The 19,726-nt window shown below is 32.8% G+C and overlaps 1 protein-coding gene across 1 annotated transcript in view; it reads right to left on the reverse strand.

Moving 5' to 3' along the window:
* The window catches only part of Smp_145700 (putative ankyrin 2,3/unc44), a gene marked incomplete at both ends in the record, with an annotated part of 86,416 nt that extends 69,779 nt beyond the window's left edge, over positions 1-16,637 (reverse strand). The window contains 6 exons of the mRNA XM_018797700.1: positions 1,725-1,922; positions 3,838-3,936; positions 5,951-6,235; positions 11,402-11,599; positions 14,154-14,258; positions 16,575-16,637. Coding sequence (XP_018652716.1) covers positions 1,725-1,922; positions 3,838-3,936; positions 5,951-6,235; positions 11,402-11,599; positions 14,154-14,258; positions 16,575-16,637 — 948 coding nt within the window. The remainder of the gene's footprint in view (positions 1-1,724; positions 1,923-3,837; positions 3,937-5,950; positions 6,236-11,401; positions 11,600-14,153; positions 14,259-16,574) is intronic.
* Positions 16,638-19,726: the final 3,089 nt, after the last annotated feature.

Consider the following 19,726-nt stretch of genomic DNA (forward strand, 5'->3'; position numbering starts at 1 on the left):
TGATCGAAGACTTTGGATAATATAGTTCAGAATAAATCTCAATAAAATAGATGCATTCATTCTTCATCTTGCCTTAGATATTGAGTTTTAGAATTTCCCTATAATTTTTATTCTGCAAACAACCATTGTTATATAATTATATCGAATTTGACTAATATTTTCTAATACCACTGATAATGACACAACTTCTATTTTGGTATTTGTCTCGATAATTTCTTCGCTCTGTATTGAAATAATGTATCAAATTGAACCGATTCACATATGTGTCAGGTTGTAAGCTGCTTATGAAAGACTAACTAAATGTAGAAAGTGTTAAGATTAGCTAGTAGTATGAATACCACACTCTCTACAGTACAAATTCATGTCAGATTAACATAGAATTTTAGTATTCCAGATCTCTGACATGATTAAAACAGTTGGAAGCTACTTCATTGATTAGACATATTGTTTATTACAAGCAAATGTAAAACCTCATCCTTATTAGTAAAATATTCAATTAAAAAATTTGTATGAATGAAAACATGATATAAATTTTATATAAAGTTTCTTAAAAGACCACTTGTAAATTATGATAAACAGATCTTTTTTCTTAAACTAAAAGTACCTATCACTCGATCATTTCAAAGTTATTAAATTGTGTAAATAAAAACAATATCTAGTATTGTTCAATGCATAAAGACCTAGCGTTCTTTCTTATTTAGTCATTAAATTCCTGACCATTTTGATTTACATAGTTTACATCCAAAAACTGACATCAACTAAATGACCAATGAAAATCAAGAAGTATTGGACAACTTTTTTACTTGTATATGGAACTCCTCGTCAATGACCATCCACGACTTCATCAAGTATCGGACCCAAGACTTTTAGATCTCATGACGAGCAACTGGCCACATTTTGGCACTGGGTCATCATCCAATGACGTATATTTCTTAATCCAATCAACTCTTTATGATGCGGAACCACTTTTCAATGCCTAAAGTGGGTAATATAATAGTCTTGGGTTCGAGTCTTGAAAGGATTGTGGACGCATGCTGCTAAAGAGTCCGATATTTGGACGAAACAATTGTCTACTACTTTCTAGTTTTCGATAGTTGCCTTGATTATATCAGTTCGTGACGAAAACTACTAAATAAATTTATCATGGTGAAATTTAATTGTTTTGGACTAATATATCAACTGTTGCAATATATTTTTTGTGTGCATATTAGATTTATTATTAGAATGGGGGTTGGTGGGTATTGTAGTAACTTTTAATGGTTGAATTCACGGGTCGATTTAAGCTACTAAAAACCTGGGAGCATTAGATGACTGTTTCATCCTAGTATGGGACTTCTCAGCAGTATTAGATAAGACATATTCGTAAAGTTTTTAGAATTAGACCATTCAATTTAAAAGACAACAGAAATTATCATCTCTCAAACAACTTCTGATGTTACTCGATGACGTTAAAAAACATAATCTCCAGCTGAATGTTATTCAAAAATATTAGAATGAGTAACCAAATGTATATCCATATACTAGCAACCCAGTTATATTTATTTTTTATCAAGGAATCAGTAAAGATACTCAATTTGACTGGTCCAAATAAATCAAGTTAAACTTCTGAACCACATTAAAAGTGATTTCTCATTTCTGCAAAGAAATCCTTTACAACAAACATTTGGATTACAAAAAAAGAAACTGTGCATAAATACACCATTGAAAACATTTTTAAATCTTACCCTTGTTTTAGCAGAGATATTTGCTCCAGCACTTAATAATAATTGAACAACTGTATCATGTCCAGATCTAGCAGCACAGTGTAACGGTGTCAATCCATCACGCGTACGACAATCAAGTTCTGCACCAGCTGTAATTAAACGTTCAGCTACACCTTGATTACCCCATTTCGATGCTGCATGCAATGGAGTTATATTGTTCTGTAGTAAGAAAAAATACAGAGTGTATGTGTATGTTGTGTGAGTGAAAATTAAAAAAATTATTATTATTATTATTATTGATATTTTTTATGAATCAGTTTTAAAGAATTCATTGAAATTTATTAAAATTATAACAATGAACTGTTATAAACGTAAGGATGCCGTCGCCAATTGTTATAAACGTAAAAGAGAGGATGCTGGTTATAACTCTAGGGGTTTCTGTTATAACAGTCCTTTCACTTCTTACACGTATGTGGGACGTTAATTTACCTTAGACGAATATCTACACTAGATTCCCACCCAGTGTCTATTCTACAGGACTTCAACACAACTCAGATCAAGAACACGAGATTAGCCTGACTATAACGTCAATATATTTCCACGCCAAAATCCGACACAAGGAACAGTCAATCAATAAGTGTCCATCAACAGGGAACAGTTAATACATAATAAGGATAGGGGAATATATATATAACACATAACACCTGTCATCCTATCTAATGTCTGACTCATCAAGACAACCAATCACTGTCATTCTCGCCCACACATCATGAACATATTGTGAAAACTGAAGGGAAGGACAGATAAAACCTAATGTGCCAAGCTTGAGATGCTGATGAGAACCAGAAGTGAATGGACAACTGTTTTGTTTTAGCGTAGGACTCTTTAGTGTTGAGTACCAACAACTCGATCAGGGATAGTATCCACGGTTTTCGGAGTTATTACTGAGAAATTAACCAACAGAACCACCAGATTCCTGTTAAATTGTACAATTCCAACTTTAATTAGTTTGTGGTATATTGAAGCGACCATTTAATATAACTGGTAACAACTACTTCACTCCCAACATCTCTGAAATCAGTTCGTAACGAATACAAATTCGATAAGAATCTATAAAACTCCTTCGGCCAAATTGTAAACGATAGTGCACCCGATTTCAAATGACGAATCAACATTAGATTGAGATCTGTTGAAACCATGAAATGATGTATAGTTTAGAAATCCTGGCTACCAATACTTACTCATGATATAAGACAACCATCGTTCCTATGATATATTCGAGTGGTCATATTTTTCCACTTAATTGTTATTCAACATAATGTATGAGATATGAGTCGGTGTTTACTAAATTGAATACATGGAAATATTTGAATAATAAATAAAAAATACAGAAGTATAATTTGATGGAAATTGTCAATTAATAACCCTTTGATAGATGAATGGATATGATAAAAGCCCTGAGAAAAAAAAATCACGGTATAAACAATGGATTATAGTCTCATTGTATACACAGAAGTGGTTTGAACTAGGATTTATGACTCATACGTAAGATGACAGCTGGTTGGAGGTAATCGGCAGTGAACATTGCTTTACATAGGTCTCTTGCTAGTTAGCACTTACTGGCCAGGCGTACTTGGAAACGTGAGGGGACTGATGGTCCCTATTAGACTCGAATCCACGTTCCATAGCTACATAGTCTGAAACTTTGTCATGGAACTATTTAGGTGGCGAGTGAGAACATCTATTCCATCAAGATTTCAGGCACACCTTGCCAATAATAGATAACTGTTACAAAACCTAGGTCAAATAAGGTTTCCTATAGACCGCCTTCAACCATTTAGCAACTAAACATAGTTCAATCAATAACTAGTCACTTAAACTTAATCAACAAAGTTCAAGCAGCACCAAAAGCAATAGAAAAACATAACATTGATCACTTTTCAAATATACAGTCAATTGTAAACTCAACATGAAACTTGTTAGTTTCATTGTTTTTAAACTAATTAATTTTTCAATTGAAGGTCTGTAGAAATTGTCAATAATAAATGGATATGTATTTATTTATATTTATGATCATTATTAAATTTTGAAAGTATTAAAAAGATAATCCTAAAATAATTTTCTTCATACTTACTTTAGCTTGAAAATTGATATTAGCACCACGTGATATTAATAATTCAGTCATATTCACATTACCATAATGTGCAGCGATATGAAGTGGAGTGAATCCACTCTAAAACAAAACAAGACATAAACGAAGAAAAAATCAACAGATAATTTTCTAAAAATTCATAATAAGTAATTTATGATAAGTTCTAATTGAAATCATGAACCAATCAATGTCAGACCACCAGTGAAAACCTGGAAGCATTGAACGGTAGTTACCCATCGAAGACAATGGAAGATGGTCGCACAGTTTCATGGATTGGTTGAAGTTAGACATTAACACCGTTGGGTACCAGCTCAGTGGTCAAGAGGTTAAGAGTTGGTGCGTGAGACCGAAGGTCCTGGGTTCGAATCCCGTATGTGGGGTCGTGAATGGGCAATTCTGAAGAGTCCCATACTAGGATGAAACGGCCTTTCAGGGCTCCCAGGTTTTCAATGGTGGTATAACATTGATCGATCCATAATCTGAATTAAGACTTAACAATCTCCGCAACCCTTTATTGATAATTTATGGTGAATTTGTCTAAGGAATTTTATTTTCATTTTAAATAATATCAAGTAAGAATGTCGATATATATACAGAGAAAAACAAACATATTTATGAAATCGAAAATATTTACACTATAAATAGGATGGATTATGTAGCGAATAAGAGAATCAAATCGATTTTAATTACAGTTAACAGAATGTTAATTATCAATATGAGGTTTTGTGAAGATTATAGGATTTGCATTAAGATTTTAAATCATTTTAGTTAGACCATTGTTGAAAACCTGGAAACACCGGATGGCCGTTTCGTTCTAGTATGGAATACTTCAGCAACGGACATTCATGAATTCAAATCAATAGTAATCTAATTCACATTACCAGTTTGTGACTTAGAATCTGTAGTAATGATGACTGATAAATATTAATAGAAACACGTTAATCGTCTTAATTATTTGAGTGGTTTAGTGAAGAAATGGTATATTTTAGGTGGGTAAATTATTAAGAATTGGTAAGTCCTGGATAGTTGTCATTGTCATAGTTTGGGATTTATCAACTAAGAGTATCAATAATAACTATGCATTGAAATGAAAATAAATCATTCAAATCTTATTAGAAAAATATTGTTGATCTAGGATTGAAATATATATATGGGAAGATTCAACCAAACAATACCAAGTGAATTTAAACTTCACCCCATCGCCCAAGCAAGCGGCTATCAGGACTCATTAGCTAAGTGGATAACGCGATGACGTTTAAAGCGAACGGTACTGGGTTCGAGTCCCAGAGTGAACATCAACTCTGAGATACAGGTACATCCAGCTGACGAGTCTCAAATAAGACGAAACGCGCGTCAAACTGGATTCCACTGCTATCCAGTATCCATCTTTGCTTATAATGCTTGTGAATTTAGGCTATATCGAAGCAGTACGCCCAGTATGCACATATGGCCAATAAGAGACTGGTCAATCGCAGTCCTAAACATCAATGGGAAGATTCAACCAAACAACACCAAGTGAATTGAAAATATAAATTGTCAAATTTGTATAACAAGAAGCAGTCCATTTGTTTACTTTTTAAATTTAGTTATATGTTTAACAGTAATTAATTATAACAAATACCAAACCGCCGCCAACTTCGACAACATATATTTACTAAGGTAGTGATAGACTGAACGTTAGGGACAGTCAAACTAAGATGTGAGATTAGTCCATGAAGTCATTGACTATTAAACGAAGCTGCGAGCACATTATCATAACCAAAGGTTGAGGGTGCTAAATGAAATAGTTTAGAACAGATGACAATGATGTAGATTCATTTACTATTTGTAGCAAAACACTCTTCATCCTTTCCTTTTAAACCATGATGGCTACGAATAATCTTTTCTACCACTACTACTTCTCGTAACATTACTACTTCTGATCTGGCAAATGTCTTGATAATTTCATCTCGTTATGCTGATGATATGTAATAACATGAATTGATGCACTTATGTACCAGGTTGCATATAATTAATTGATTAATCAAATACTACACATTTATGAATTTACAATATAAAAAATGAGATAAATTATCACTTTAAACACATAACTTACAGCTGATTGATGATCTACATTGACATCACTATTTAATAATAAATTGGCAGCTTTAATATCATCCTTTTTAGATGCAATATGTAAAGCTGGTAAACAGATTTTACCACGAGAATCACTTTCTAATAATAAAGCAACTACACGATCATGACCTTGTTGTAAAGCTACAGCAAGTGGTGTAAAACCATCATCTGTAGTTAAACCAGGATTGGCACCATTAGATAATAGTAGACGTACAACTTCCAAATGATTCTCTTGAGCAGCCATATAAAGTGGAGTGAAACCATTCTGAGAATAAAAAGTAAAACAATGGATAATTTAATAAACTATAAAACAAAATCATTGTAAATTTAAATAAAATAATTTGAAAATATAAGGTTGTTTATTTGGCTTTATAGTGAAATTTTATTTTGAAAGCTAGTCATTCATTCATAGTTAATACAATCTGGTATAAACAAAGGTTAGCCAAAGTTCCCATTACCATATCAGCACAATGAAATAGAATTAATATGAACAGTGCCAAAAATGAATCAAAATGATAATAGAATCAATGATATTGAGAAATAATCAACAATGAAAAGTGCTCTTCGAAAACAATGAGTGAATTCAAGGAATAAAATGCATGAAATAATGTTGTAGCTCATTCATTTGAAGAAAGTAAAGAGTGAACGCAGCTGGGCCACTGTGCTGTGTCATGTTACCCAATATTTTCAACCATTGGTGAGTAAAGGCTGTATTACCCAGTCATTTAAACTAAGGTGGGCAGAGTGGAATTCAAACTTATAACTTATAACTCAATGGGTTAAAAGGTAGACGCTTCAACTGTTTATTTATCTCTCACCACCTAAGATTCATGTGAATCCTTGAATGGAGGATCAGTAGTAAAGTTATTAATGATCAAAACATAACCAAATTTAAATAACTAATCAAATAATCAAGCTATTTCAGTTGCCAACATACATAGACATCAACGTAATAAAAAGAACAGGTTAATAATACAAATCAACTTGATAAAATAACTTGCGAAACAAGAGGAATTTAATGTTAATCGTTTAGAATATTTGTGATGATCAGTATACTTTTGATTTACATAGCGGACTGACCTTGGCTATAGACAGCTATTGAAAACCCGGAGATAATGGATATTTGTTTCAACACAGTATTGAATTTCCAAACAAATAACATCTATAAACTAATCAAAAATCAAACTTGAGATCTTCAGGTTTCATGACGAACCCTTAAGTTTCAAACAAGTAGGTTGGCATTCAGTCGTTCACATTTATTAGTTCAATCGATTAGTGATATAATTTCAATTTATCCGCTTCTCAACTTGCTAAATACGTTTTGTTTCGCTAATGCAAATCGTAGTGACTTGGTTCATACTTAAGTCCAGAGTCGTTCATTAAACTATTTAAAATATCATATCTTAACAAATACTAACATCTACATGCAAGAATATGATTGAAAATAAGGAAAAACTGGATTAGTGACGTATTCAGTCCTTCAGATTACTTATTTTATCTTTATCAATTTATAGGGGAACAGATTGTGATTTTTTTTATCCATCGAACGCCCTTCACAGCTCTTGCGTTAATGTTATGGGAGATAAAGTAATTCACATCCCTTTAAACCGCTGTGTTCATAGTAATATATGTAATAGGACTCTGTAAAGAAGTGCAGAACGATGAAAACAGCCTGGAAAGATTCATCACATACAATAAAAACTATATTTTATTAGAACGTTAATCTTTTAAGGTTTTAAGTGTAAACAAAAGGTAATAAAAATAATATGTTTGTAATATCTCGACTAAGGAACTTTATTTATAAACAGTAAGCTATTTATCGAAATAGGTCTAAGAAAAAATATCCCTTAAAATCATAGGACGGACCACAGAATAATAAACAAATAAATGGGGAAATGAACGTTGATAGTTTTTAATGAAAAAAAATAATGTGTTTACTGATGACTACATCTTGTTTCTATTGGGAAATCGTGATTTTCAAAGTCAACCAAATCGGCAATGAGTTAGCTTACCAGCGATGAACTTTAATAATGGTCGTCATCTCACCTGATCATGAATTGACTGAACTGATAAACAGTTTCATGCATACTATGAATGCCCTTTAATGTCATGATTCCTATACTCTGTGAAATTAAAAGTACTTGATGCTGAAGAGTCCTAAACTAGGACGAAAATTCCTGTCCTTTACTTTCGGGTTTTCAGTAGTTAATAAATGGTGAAAACTGTTTTCAAAGTGAGAAAGTCTTCATAACTCCTCTAACTATGTAAAAGTATTTTTAGTTGTACTTTTCTTAAATAAATTAGATTACATTTATTATTATTGACTGCATATACTGTGCCACTTCTATTCGTATATCACATTGGTCAATCAATACAACAACAAAAATCACAGATAATAAAAAGTATGCTACATAACTATTTGATAGATATTCTTAAAAGCTAAAATAGTTATAAAATTTGCAGTACTCTATTCTCATATTTTATATTAGGTATAATTGTTTACTTTTAAAAGCTTTGTAAGAAGTAATTACATTCTTTAAAAAAAAAACAATTAACGAAATAGTAATAAAATAAGTGTTCATAAGATAAAGAAACAATAAACTGAAAAAATGAGTGATGCTATTACAACCCCGCTCATCGACAGTGATTAGCAATTAGAATAGTATAATAAGTCATTTTGTAAATTGGTACCACTGACCAACAATGATTAACTGCAACCATGAACTAAAAAAGCTGTAAAAACGCTAGTAAAAAAAGACTTATAGATAACTGGTACTTCTCAAACGAATAGCAATCAATAGAGATATTAAAAAAACACCGAATTCACTAAACTAATATAAAGGGTCTTAAATTGTTACAATTCAACAAATTGAGTCGCTATATGATGTGACCATAATGAGATGATAGTATTAAGATAAGCACCAAAGTAAAAGAAATATTAATAGTAGTAGTTACCTTGGTACGGTCAAGGGTGTGGAGATTCAGGTCCTCCTCCCGAAATGCTTTCATATGGTCACACGTATACGTCCACTGTCAGGGAATTCCTACTCACTAACTTCCTGTGGTGAGGGTATTGCTTACGGAATCGAGAGGTCAAAAAGCGAATGTCCTGCGCTCTAACCGGGTCGGTGGATATAAAGGATCCACCTAGGGAATTTGGAATACCCTCATTCCAAACCAATGGTGTACATGGGCTCCAAGATCTTTAAGGAACAAACTGCGTATGAACCTATTGTTGGTCAACGGCTATCATGGGACTGCATCTCCTAACGTAGTTCCACTGCCTTGTGTATTAGACCTGTAGGTCTAAGGCTCGGAGTGTGACCCCCTAAGAAAACTACTTGCTTCAATTAGGTCACCCGGGCAGTATTCAAGACCTCACACAAATCGAATGACAAAGTGTGGCGCATATATATTTGGTGCCTCCTTGTACCAATATTTATGTGTTTAAATAAATAAACAAATGTAGTATTATTACTGTCATCATTATTATTATTGTTATTAATGTTAGTAGTGTGAGCAGAAACACAAAATCTCTTTAAGCAAATCAACTAATTTAAAAAGAATAACACGACATTAAATTAGAACAAAATTATCATTTAATTCCATACAACAATCAACTACCTTGGATTAATAATAACTCAGACAGAATTAATATCGTTTGAGTAGATCAGCTCTAGGAGTTCATGTAGATGATAACCCAAAAGACTTCACCGGTTAATATATATTTAATTATACCTAAATCTTTTTTCTCGACTTTATTCTTTGTATAAAAATATTATTTTGTATATATTTACATACTATATAGTGCAGTGCTATACAAAACTAACACATTCATTCAAATTCTACATGTTTAAGACCACACACACACACATACATACATATATTTATATACACCCATATTATTTATGCTCATGTATCCATTTTAACTATTCTGGTTTAAGCTTGTCGAAGAAAAAAAATCTGTCATATTTCACAGTAGTTAGTGAAAATGTCTCTTTTTTGGATAGATGGTTTAACAGTTGGTTGCTAACTTATATGCTTTATGCTATTATGTTACGGCTACCTTTTTATTTGCTATTACTGATAATTAATCTGTATTTTTTTTTCTTTTAGTGATACAGAGACAAAAGAGTAGAAATAGAAACCGGAATGAAAAATTCCATTGTTGTCAATTTGCAACTGTGTGTATTATACTACTTACTTATTTTGACAATTTTTTTGTCTCTTTATGTTACAAACACATACACACACATACAGTACTTTGTATTCCTCCCTAGGGTATCCATTATGTTTTATCCATTATTAACCAATAATATTAATTTACTTATTAGGTCAATGTATAAAAAAAATAGTCTTCCATAACTAAATAGTAAGCTAATTAATAGATTAACCAACTGTCTGTGTTGTCATACCGTCAGACAGTCAACTTCACATTGATGGTAAATTTCCTCAATAATAATAATACTATTATACTGTCAATCCAATAAGTAATTGCATATCCATGTTGGATGTATGTATATAGCATGTATGTATTTATGTATAATTGGAGTGCTTGAAATAAAAGACCAAAGAAATCCATAGATGACACCCATCGATTAAGAAGAAAAAAGATCAATAACAACAACGTACGCATGTATAGATGTACGTATATGTGATGATCAATTAGTTGAAATAGGTAACTATGTATGAAAGTAATTAATTAGCTGAATCAGTAATCAAATGATCTCTACAAACTGCATTTGTGATGAATTTTACTAAGTTCTAAAACATTTCCAGTGATCGGTTAAGTCAACCAATGATATTGGGTGACTGATGTACGATTATATTGTTGAGTGACTGAAGTCAATAGAATGGATGTTATGGGTTCCCTATAATGTTGACTTACAGGCAGCACACTCCTGAATGGTATAATGTTATGATAATGACACAAGTATTAAGTCTTAATTGTTTTTTAAATCGTTTTCCAGTTGATATCGTCTCGTAATAAAAACTCGACTTGAAATTTAAGTTTCCACTAAATCAGCTTAACGTAAATTTCTTAGAGAGAAAAAAAGTTACACTGAAACTAAAATTTCTCAGAAATAAGAAAGTGATTTATGATAGTAGTTACCAACCAACAGACTTAAACAATAGTTAAGCAATATTGTGAATTGATTGTATTTGGAAATATAAATTTTTGAATACCGATTCAATTTCTTAAAAACCGAACACTAGCCATAAAACTTGATAGTTCTGGGTTCAATTCCCCCTAGTGTCATGGATCTTCATTACTGAACAGTTACGTGCTAGGATAAAACAGTTGTTTAGTCATTTCTAGTTTCAAATAGTTGTTTTATGTAGGCCAGTTCATTGCGGAAACTATAGAATGACACTAACTATTAGCATGACAACAACAACAAGAACAAAACAAGCAGTATTATAAACTAACCTGAGCTTGAATATTTACTTCAGCTCCAGCTTCTAGTAATAATTTAACCACTTCAAACTGACCAGCTAAACTTGCAATATGTAAAGCTGTATTCCCTTTTTTTGTAGCAGTATTCGGTTTTGCACCACGTTCAATTAATTCACGTACAACTTCTGCATGACCTTCTTTTGAAGCCAAATGAAGTGCATTTAAACCATTCTAAACAATAAAGAAAAACAAAAAAAAAGAAAAAATCATTTTATAAAATAGAGGAGAATTCTTTTTATTGGAGAAAATAAAATTAAAAAGTAACAAATTATTTAATCGAATTGAATTAATTTATTATCGAAAGGAACTTTAGTAAGGATAAAAATTTGAACTGTTGCTCAAACTTCGTGGATTGGTTGAAGTTAGACATTAACACTGTTGGATGCCAGCTCAGTGGTCTATCGGTTAAGTGCTCTAGCGCGAGACTGGTAGGTCCTGGGTTCGAATCTCGTGAGGCAGGATCGTGGATGCGCACTGCTGAGGAGTCCCAAAATCGGACGAAACTGCCATCCAGTGCTCAGTGCTTCCAGGTTTTCCATGATGGTCTAGCTTCAATTGACTAATGATTTCAACTACATAAAATTACTAAAATCTCCACAAAACCCCCTTCCGAATTAAAATTAGTTGAAATAAATTATTTGATCAATCGTTATTCTCTACAGGGGATTATTTGTTACTCGGGTGAAATACCAGAACTACCGATAACGGAATGAGTGGTGTCAGTTTGGCTAGACAAAGGACGGCTAGATAGTTGGATAAAAAGGATGCACCAAACTAATGTGTATCAATCGGTAAAATGAGTCTATACTCTCCCAATAGTTAATTCAAATCTAAAAAAGGCGTACACATTAAAGTGTAAGATCACTGAAACGATATGACTACTAGACTGATCCCAATAATAAAATTACATCATCTTTAGGTTCACAGTATGTGAGTGACATACTTACATTGTATGAACTGAATGTAGCTAATAAAATGCATTTCACACCTGACCACACCTTTAAAATGCGCTATATAATTGTCAAAATTAGAGCTTATAGATGTTATTGAGTACAGTTAAGATTGAAAATCGACATAATTTAGTTGAGCAGCATTGCAAATCCATTGAGATCAAAAATTTAAATCATTGGATATCAACTTAATGGTTTGAAGGTAGAGCGCTTGCCATGGAGCCCAAAAGCTAAAGTCTGATCCCTTAAAAGGTCAGACGAACAGTGCTAAGGAGTACCATACTAGGCCGAAACGGTTGTCTAGTATTTCTGGTTTTCGAAGGCCATCTAACTTAGGTAAGTTTGTAATTTTATTACAAATGTGATCATTTACTTAGAGCAAATAATATACATACATATATTAAAAACTGATAACCAACAATAAACAAATCAAAAATATACAAAATTAAGGAAAAAACAATTGGATAACCATTCTAAGGAATCGAATACTGAGTATTATTTTTATTGACAAGTGTGAGTTAGTTGGGTTAGACATAAACAACACAAAATTTGCTATATATATATATATATATATATATATATATATATATATATAGCCCTAAATTTCCTACATAATCTTGTTAAAAGGAGTGGACATCAAGAAGACGTATTGAGAACAAAGAATTAAAGATTATGTTCATGATATCAAAAGAAACCAAAGGTAAGGAATTTGGTTTGAAGAGAAAGAACTAAACTGAAAAATAAAAAAGTAAGCAATAATGTTAATACTTAAGATCTTAATGAAGATAAGTAACAAAAGCATTTGTACAGCGACTTGTTGGTGAAAGAGTCCCACGGCACCTACTGTGGTTCGGGCAACTTGGCATTATTTTCAGTTCTCATTTTTAGAGTATAGAGCATACCTCAGTACTTTCTGCATGAGTTAGTTTGGTTGTTTTTATATTTACCTCTGGGTCAGAATAACACATTTTGAGTTATTTCACCAAGATCCCTCCAACCATCGATTATAATTGTTGTGTAAACCTTATGTCAATAAGTCTGTATTTTCTAACAAGGTTCAAATCAACAATCAGTAACTTCATAGACTGATGCTACGCATTGGTCTGGTGGTCTTTAGTTTTTTTAAACCTACTCATTTACTAGCTAGTATTGTGAAGAGATTTATTGTGTTGTAATATGCTTCACATATATTTCAACTCACGTTTTTAAAGTAAATACTAGTAATATACGAATATTTCGTACAACTATTCTAAAATGAATTTAAAAGTGTAAAAAGTATCAATGACGATCTCTATATTCACATCCCTACAGGAATTTATAATGACAAAATATGTGAATTTGACTAGCATAGAATGACCATGAAAAAATGATGCTAACAGCTAGCCATTGACCAATCTCTTGTCAACATCTCCATCCTAAAGGGAGTTAGCTGCGGCTTGAACAACTCAGTGGTAATATCTTACATTATGAAGACGGATAATATGGGTTCTGATACTGTAGGTAGCATCAGTTCCCTAGAGATTACAGCAGCGTATTGCTAGTGAACACCAACTATCAAGATACTCGAATTTATGGTCTTCCACCGACTTCCTTCAACCAATTAGCAGAGTAAAATTTAAAATAATTCATTAGTCAATGATAAATATTGCCTTTCTACGATAATTCAAACAAATTCACGATTAAACATAATGCACTGATATATAAAATACAGTGAAAACTAAAAGCACAATGTTAAATGCATATATATTTATTTTTTACTATCCCCTTAAACTTACTGCATTGCAGGCATGTACATCTGCATTGTGTTCATTGATCAGTAGTAAAACCTTTTGAATATTTCCAGCACGTGCAGCCCGTAAAAAATGCTGACCTATATCTGACTAAATATTTATAAAAGAAATCAAATTAGTAATTGTTATATGAGAATTTTAACAGTTCTAGTCGTAAATTATCCTTGAAAATCTTTTGTGAGCTATTAACCTTAGCATATAAAATAATGATACGATGATGGCACTTTGTATTTAAAATTGAGATAAAGTTATGATGGTGAATTAGCAAGGTTAAGAATAATTATCACCCTTACTGAATACAAAACATTACAGTTCCTCAAGTTTTATATGCCTCGGAAATTAGTTTAACAACCAAAATTTGTGAAAACGACTTACATTTACTATGTTTTTTAGATATGACTAGCCGAGAAAAACGTGTAGTTGTCTTGAGGACTCACCTTCAGGTTCATCTGTATACAACCCGTCAATGTTCAAACAACGCATGCTGATGACGTGGAAACATGGGCTTTCATGTTGGCTACCTCCTGCTTTGAATGAATTCTCTAGTTTGGTAGTGTGAAACTGGCCAATGATTTGCAACCGGTATATTTTTATTTTTGGCTCTAGGGTTTAGTTCAGCGCCTGGACCTGTACGGCTCCTTCTCAACATTGCAAGAACACTAGATAATTGTGCACATGAAGCACTTGATCTGGATGTCTGTTTCACAAGGAAATGAAACAACTTCACAATGTTTGTTTCCACTCTAGTCAGTGTTTAAATAAGATTCATCTTTACTTTGTTTCTGCTGCAACGCAGCTTAGGTTTACCGTTTATCGGAAAATTATGATCTTTTAGTTATTTCTGGTTGATCTGTTGCGTTCTTTGATGTTAATCTAATTCTAAATGCTATCTTTTCCACATCATGTTGTGAAAATGCTACTTGGTAGAAAGTAACGAGTATCACATCCCAGAAACCTTAACTCGAATACATTTTCAGAAAACAAGTCTTTTTCCACACAGATTGTATTAAAGCGTTTAAAATGATAAAAAGTGATCAAATGGTTCAATTTTATCTGAAAGCAGCTTAAAATATGTAAATATATGTCTAAAAACTCCATGAAATGACACAATCTCAGAAAATTGTTTAATAAAGCAAAGTCAAAACCAAAAAAAGCAATAACTTTCATAATATTAGCGGCGAAATAGTTTACACAAATAATACAAATGTGCTGTGAGTGAGACAGTTTCTCCTCTCAGAAACCAGTTTCACAGCATTTAACAGTCTGTTTAAAATGACAGCAGCACAGATTGTAAACAATATCAACTACATAATTCAGATTTTGTAAAATCACTCCTTTAACACCTGGTGAAAGTCTTTTAGAAACCGCTTTCATTTGTGCTTCAGAAATCTTGCATCCAACGACCCTATCCAAAAAACGAAAGTTAACGTGTTATAGACCCATAGCATTAGGCTACTTACAAGTCTTCTCATACAAAACATGAAATAAATGTCAATCGCTAATAGAAATGAAAACATAAACTCATGTTTGGGATTCTTAGATGGAGTTTAGACGATTCACTTCAGTTACGACTGTAAAAGAAACTTTTTTCGATTGAATAAGGCGGAGAAACAAAAGTTATTCACGAACTTCCTGCTACGACCTTGAAACGGTAGTTATGCTAAATAACAAAGAACAAAACGCATGAAGTAATGTGGTTGATGGCAGAATTAATGGACGAGACTGACAAACCATGCTTATAGATCAATATCTCGTTGGAAATAAATGCACTAACTGCATAAAAAGAAGCAAAGAGACTGAAAATAAAAATAATAATCAGGTATTAAGGTTTTGAGTGTACGCAAAAGTGAATATCTTTGAGTCATTCTTCTCAGTCATGGACCATGATTTAAACGCTTGTGAAAAAACTTTTGGGTAGTTAATATATACCTATACGACACTAATAAACACTCAATAAGCCTATTTTTTGCATATTGTTTATCAGGCACATATACTCCTATGCTATATGTTTAACTATAAATACACTATATTACATCTACAGTCATTATAGTAACAGCAGTGTGAACGACTTATCTCGTACCCATATTCGATTATTCTATGCAACTGAACCCTAAAGATTAGTCTAAACTTGTTTAATTTAAATTTATGTAGAACGTATATATTTTTTCCACCACATATGGGAAATATCAAAGGATTTACAGCTAACGTTCAATTAATTCAAAGGAGTGATGTTATTTACGTCATCTTAAACGTTGAGGGGCTGATAAAATTTCTAATTTAAAACAATTTATAGACCACGACATTTATATGTATGAACATCATGTATATACATAGTTTAGTTATGAATGACAAAAGAACTTCCAGTCACATGCCCGAGTCGATAGTTTTAGGAAAATATCAGCTTACCTTCTTAGTTATGACAGATGTATCGTCTTCTCCCAGATTCGTACTATCCCTACTTTTGGTCATTTGCGTTGAAATTTAATAAGCGCAGAATTATGAAGCGAAACACCATTGATGTAATTTGAAGTTTTAAAACACTTCTGACCTCTCAAATATGATAAATGTATTGTGTTCATTCTCACGGAAACCATCTTCTTTAAAATAAAACGTCTCTCTCAATTTTCTCTTTCATTCGTCTGGAACAACTGATCCAAGTAAGGAGTTTCAGGCCTCTGTGGAATAGTAAAACCTAAAGTCGATCAAATCCTTATTTACGGTATTGGATTGAGTTATAAAACAATAAGTAACGAGCTGGACCGCACCTTGCTAGTTTAGAAGGTTGAATATATAGGTTATCAGTGAACTAATAACAAGCTTAGACTGTTTATGTTTACATTCAATCAAATGTGAAGTAGTTGCTGGAATAAAATATTGTAAGTGGAGTTTCGAACTTTTGAAGAATGGGGTGTTAAATGTGCCAGTCATAAAGCCTTTGATAAATGTTTAAAGTGGTCTGAATATTCAATAGTTCCTTCGGTAGCTACTCCCTGTAGTATGCACTTAACTTTGAACCTGAGATGGTTGGGTTGACCAGGAACCTCCTATTGAGATTCAGACATTATGATTAAGGCACTTAGTTACTATCTTATTTGGTATAGAGATTATATTTCTTTTTATCATAAATTAAACGTCGAAAGATCTGTGCCTTTAAATTAGGACGTTATGCTAAAACCATCTTAACGTTTGTTCTATCACCATAAGGATACAAATGAGCACTGATCCAACAAAATTACGCCGGATTTAGTCTATTTTGTCATCTTATTTTAAATTAAAGTCCATACCGGTAATCCACATGTACAGAATATTCCACTTTTGGAAAGGTATTCTTGGCAATACAAATAATCTGATCTGCCCAACGGTATTTACGAGCATAGATTTAAAGTAAAAGCGTAGACGGTTAATTTTTCATGATTCTTTCTCAATGAAAAGTTTGGTCAAGCAATAGAAAAATAACTGGTTTCAAAAGACTTTTGTGTAAGTTCCCTAATAGCTTATTGTAAAGAAGGTACCACACTTTTCTAATTTGTGTATCTCCCACTCTCACTAGCATATTTTGCTAGTTTGGGTTTATGTGCGTGACACGTATGCTGACATGATATCTCATTATCATGTAGGACGGAGTCACATGCATTCTTTACCGAAATCGCATATGACATAACCAATTGCAATTGGCCACCTGTAAATTTATAATTTTTTCACATGAATATTAAAATGAACAGTCAAAAGTGAATACACTTTCTATGCATTACTTGTACATACTTAATTTGTGTCCTTTACATTTGATCATGCACCATTTTATACACTACGTATAAATCTTATTCTACGTTATAGCACTTTTCAGAGTACACTTTGTTATTTAACTGTTTTTCTTCAACCGTTTCACCTGATGAACTTCATAGACCTGGTCCCACATGTATGTACAAGGAACCGGTATCTAATACAACACCGCAATGTGTACAATGAAGAGAACTGAAAATGGCCTCCAAACTTTTCTAAATTTATGAGCTGTTCTTAAGCTTCGTCAAGCAAAATTCGTTTTCTGGTAATCAGCAACGACAGTGGACGTATAGGGTGAAGCATTTTTTCCCACACATTACTGTGATGGATAGAAGATGGTGGATTTAAATGGCTTTGAATCAACCTCGGGACTATTTCCCATTTAGTTGATTGCAATTTTTAGTTCAGAAACCACAACTCCGAAATTCAAATTATTTCAGATTATATTTCCGCGGACATCTCCCTTCTCCCCCAGAAAGCAATAATGTTATCATAAACGAATAAGCGTTTTTCTAAGCCAGGCCACTATTATAACTAACTCCATCCACTTTAGTTAACGATCCCAAAGTGAATAAGATTCGTGTTTTCTAACACTTATTCCGGTTCGGGTTATCAACCTTAGACGCTGTATGAATATCAATGTCCTTACAGAGAATGAAATACAGTGTAATTAATTATCCTCAAATGTCAAGCCAGAACTGGTGATCGAACAATCGCACACCAAACTGTTTATTCAATAATTACAAGAATTTTGTTCACTGGTACAGCAATACCAGCACGATGTCGATTACAACTACAGGTCCCATACGACACAACCACAAACGGTTACAATATGGTGATACTGGCGCTTGAAAATCAAACGTTACACAATCTAATAGGATAAATGGTTCAACACTCCATCTCCCTTGACAGCCGTTCAAGCCCGAAATCCAGAGTTGGACATTCCAAGTGCTCTAAAGAAACATCAACTTCATCTTCCTTTAAAAACCTAGAACCTTCTAACGTAACTTTGAGTTGATTTCCCTTTAACTGGCTCTGGAAGGTACCATCTTGTGTGTTATGCTCAAAATTTCTGTAAAACCACGGGTTTACTAAATAATATTCAACGCAGACTCCACAAATCGCCAATTTTCAAATTTAATATTACAGTTTCACTGACACAACCTCTTCTTCTTCCGTGGTCTGAATGTCTCATTTTTTCCTTCTCCATATTCTTCTTCCTTTATAGCCATCTGCTCCCCCTTCCATCTTCTCCCTAGACCTTCTCTCAACTGGTTTGTTACTGCTTCTGTGATAATAATAATAATATATATATATTCTGAAAATAATATTTGCAGAATTCACACCAGTTTACAGGCATGATCAGATTGTTATAAAAATCAACATTTAATGTAGAGAGCAAACATGAAATATAAGAAAGTTTTACGTTTGCTGGTTTAGTAATTGATAAATAGTTTATATATGGCAGGCCAATGCAACACCAGGGAACTTGTCATTTTTTATTAAGTGGAAAGCCTGATGTTCTGTAAGGTTATTTCTAGTGCCAAAGCGAGTTATTGATAATTATCTACAACTAGAGAAAGTAAGATTAAAGCAAAGAGCACGGAACAACAAAACAATGATAGCAAGTAAGAGGTTAAACACTTAAAGTTCCGATAATCTGTAGCTGTAAATAATTCCCCAAAATCAGTAGCTCATTAAGTGTTCGACATTGGATGCTGACCATGTTGTTTAAGTGGACTTGTTTAACTGAAGGCTTTCGGTCATGCATCCATACC

This window comes from Schistosoma mansoni, chromosome 5 (assembly GCF_000237925.1).
Source record: "Schistosoma mansoni strain Puerto Rico chromosome 5, complete genome".
Classification (NCBI taxonomy): Eukaryota; Metazoa; Platyhelminthes; class Trematoda; order Strigeidida; family Schistosomatidae; genus Schistosoma; species Schistosoma mansoni.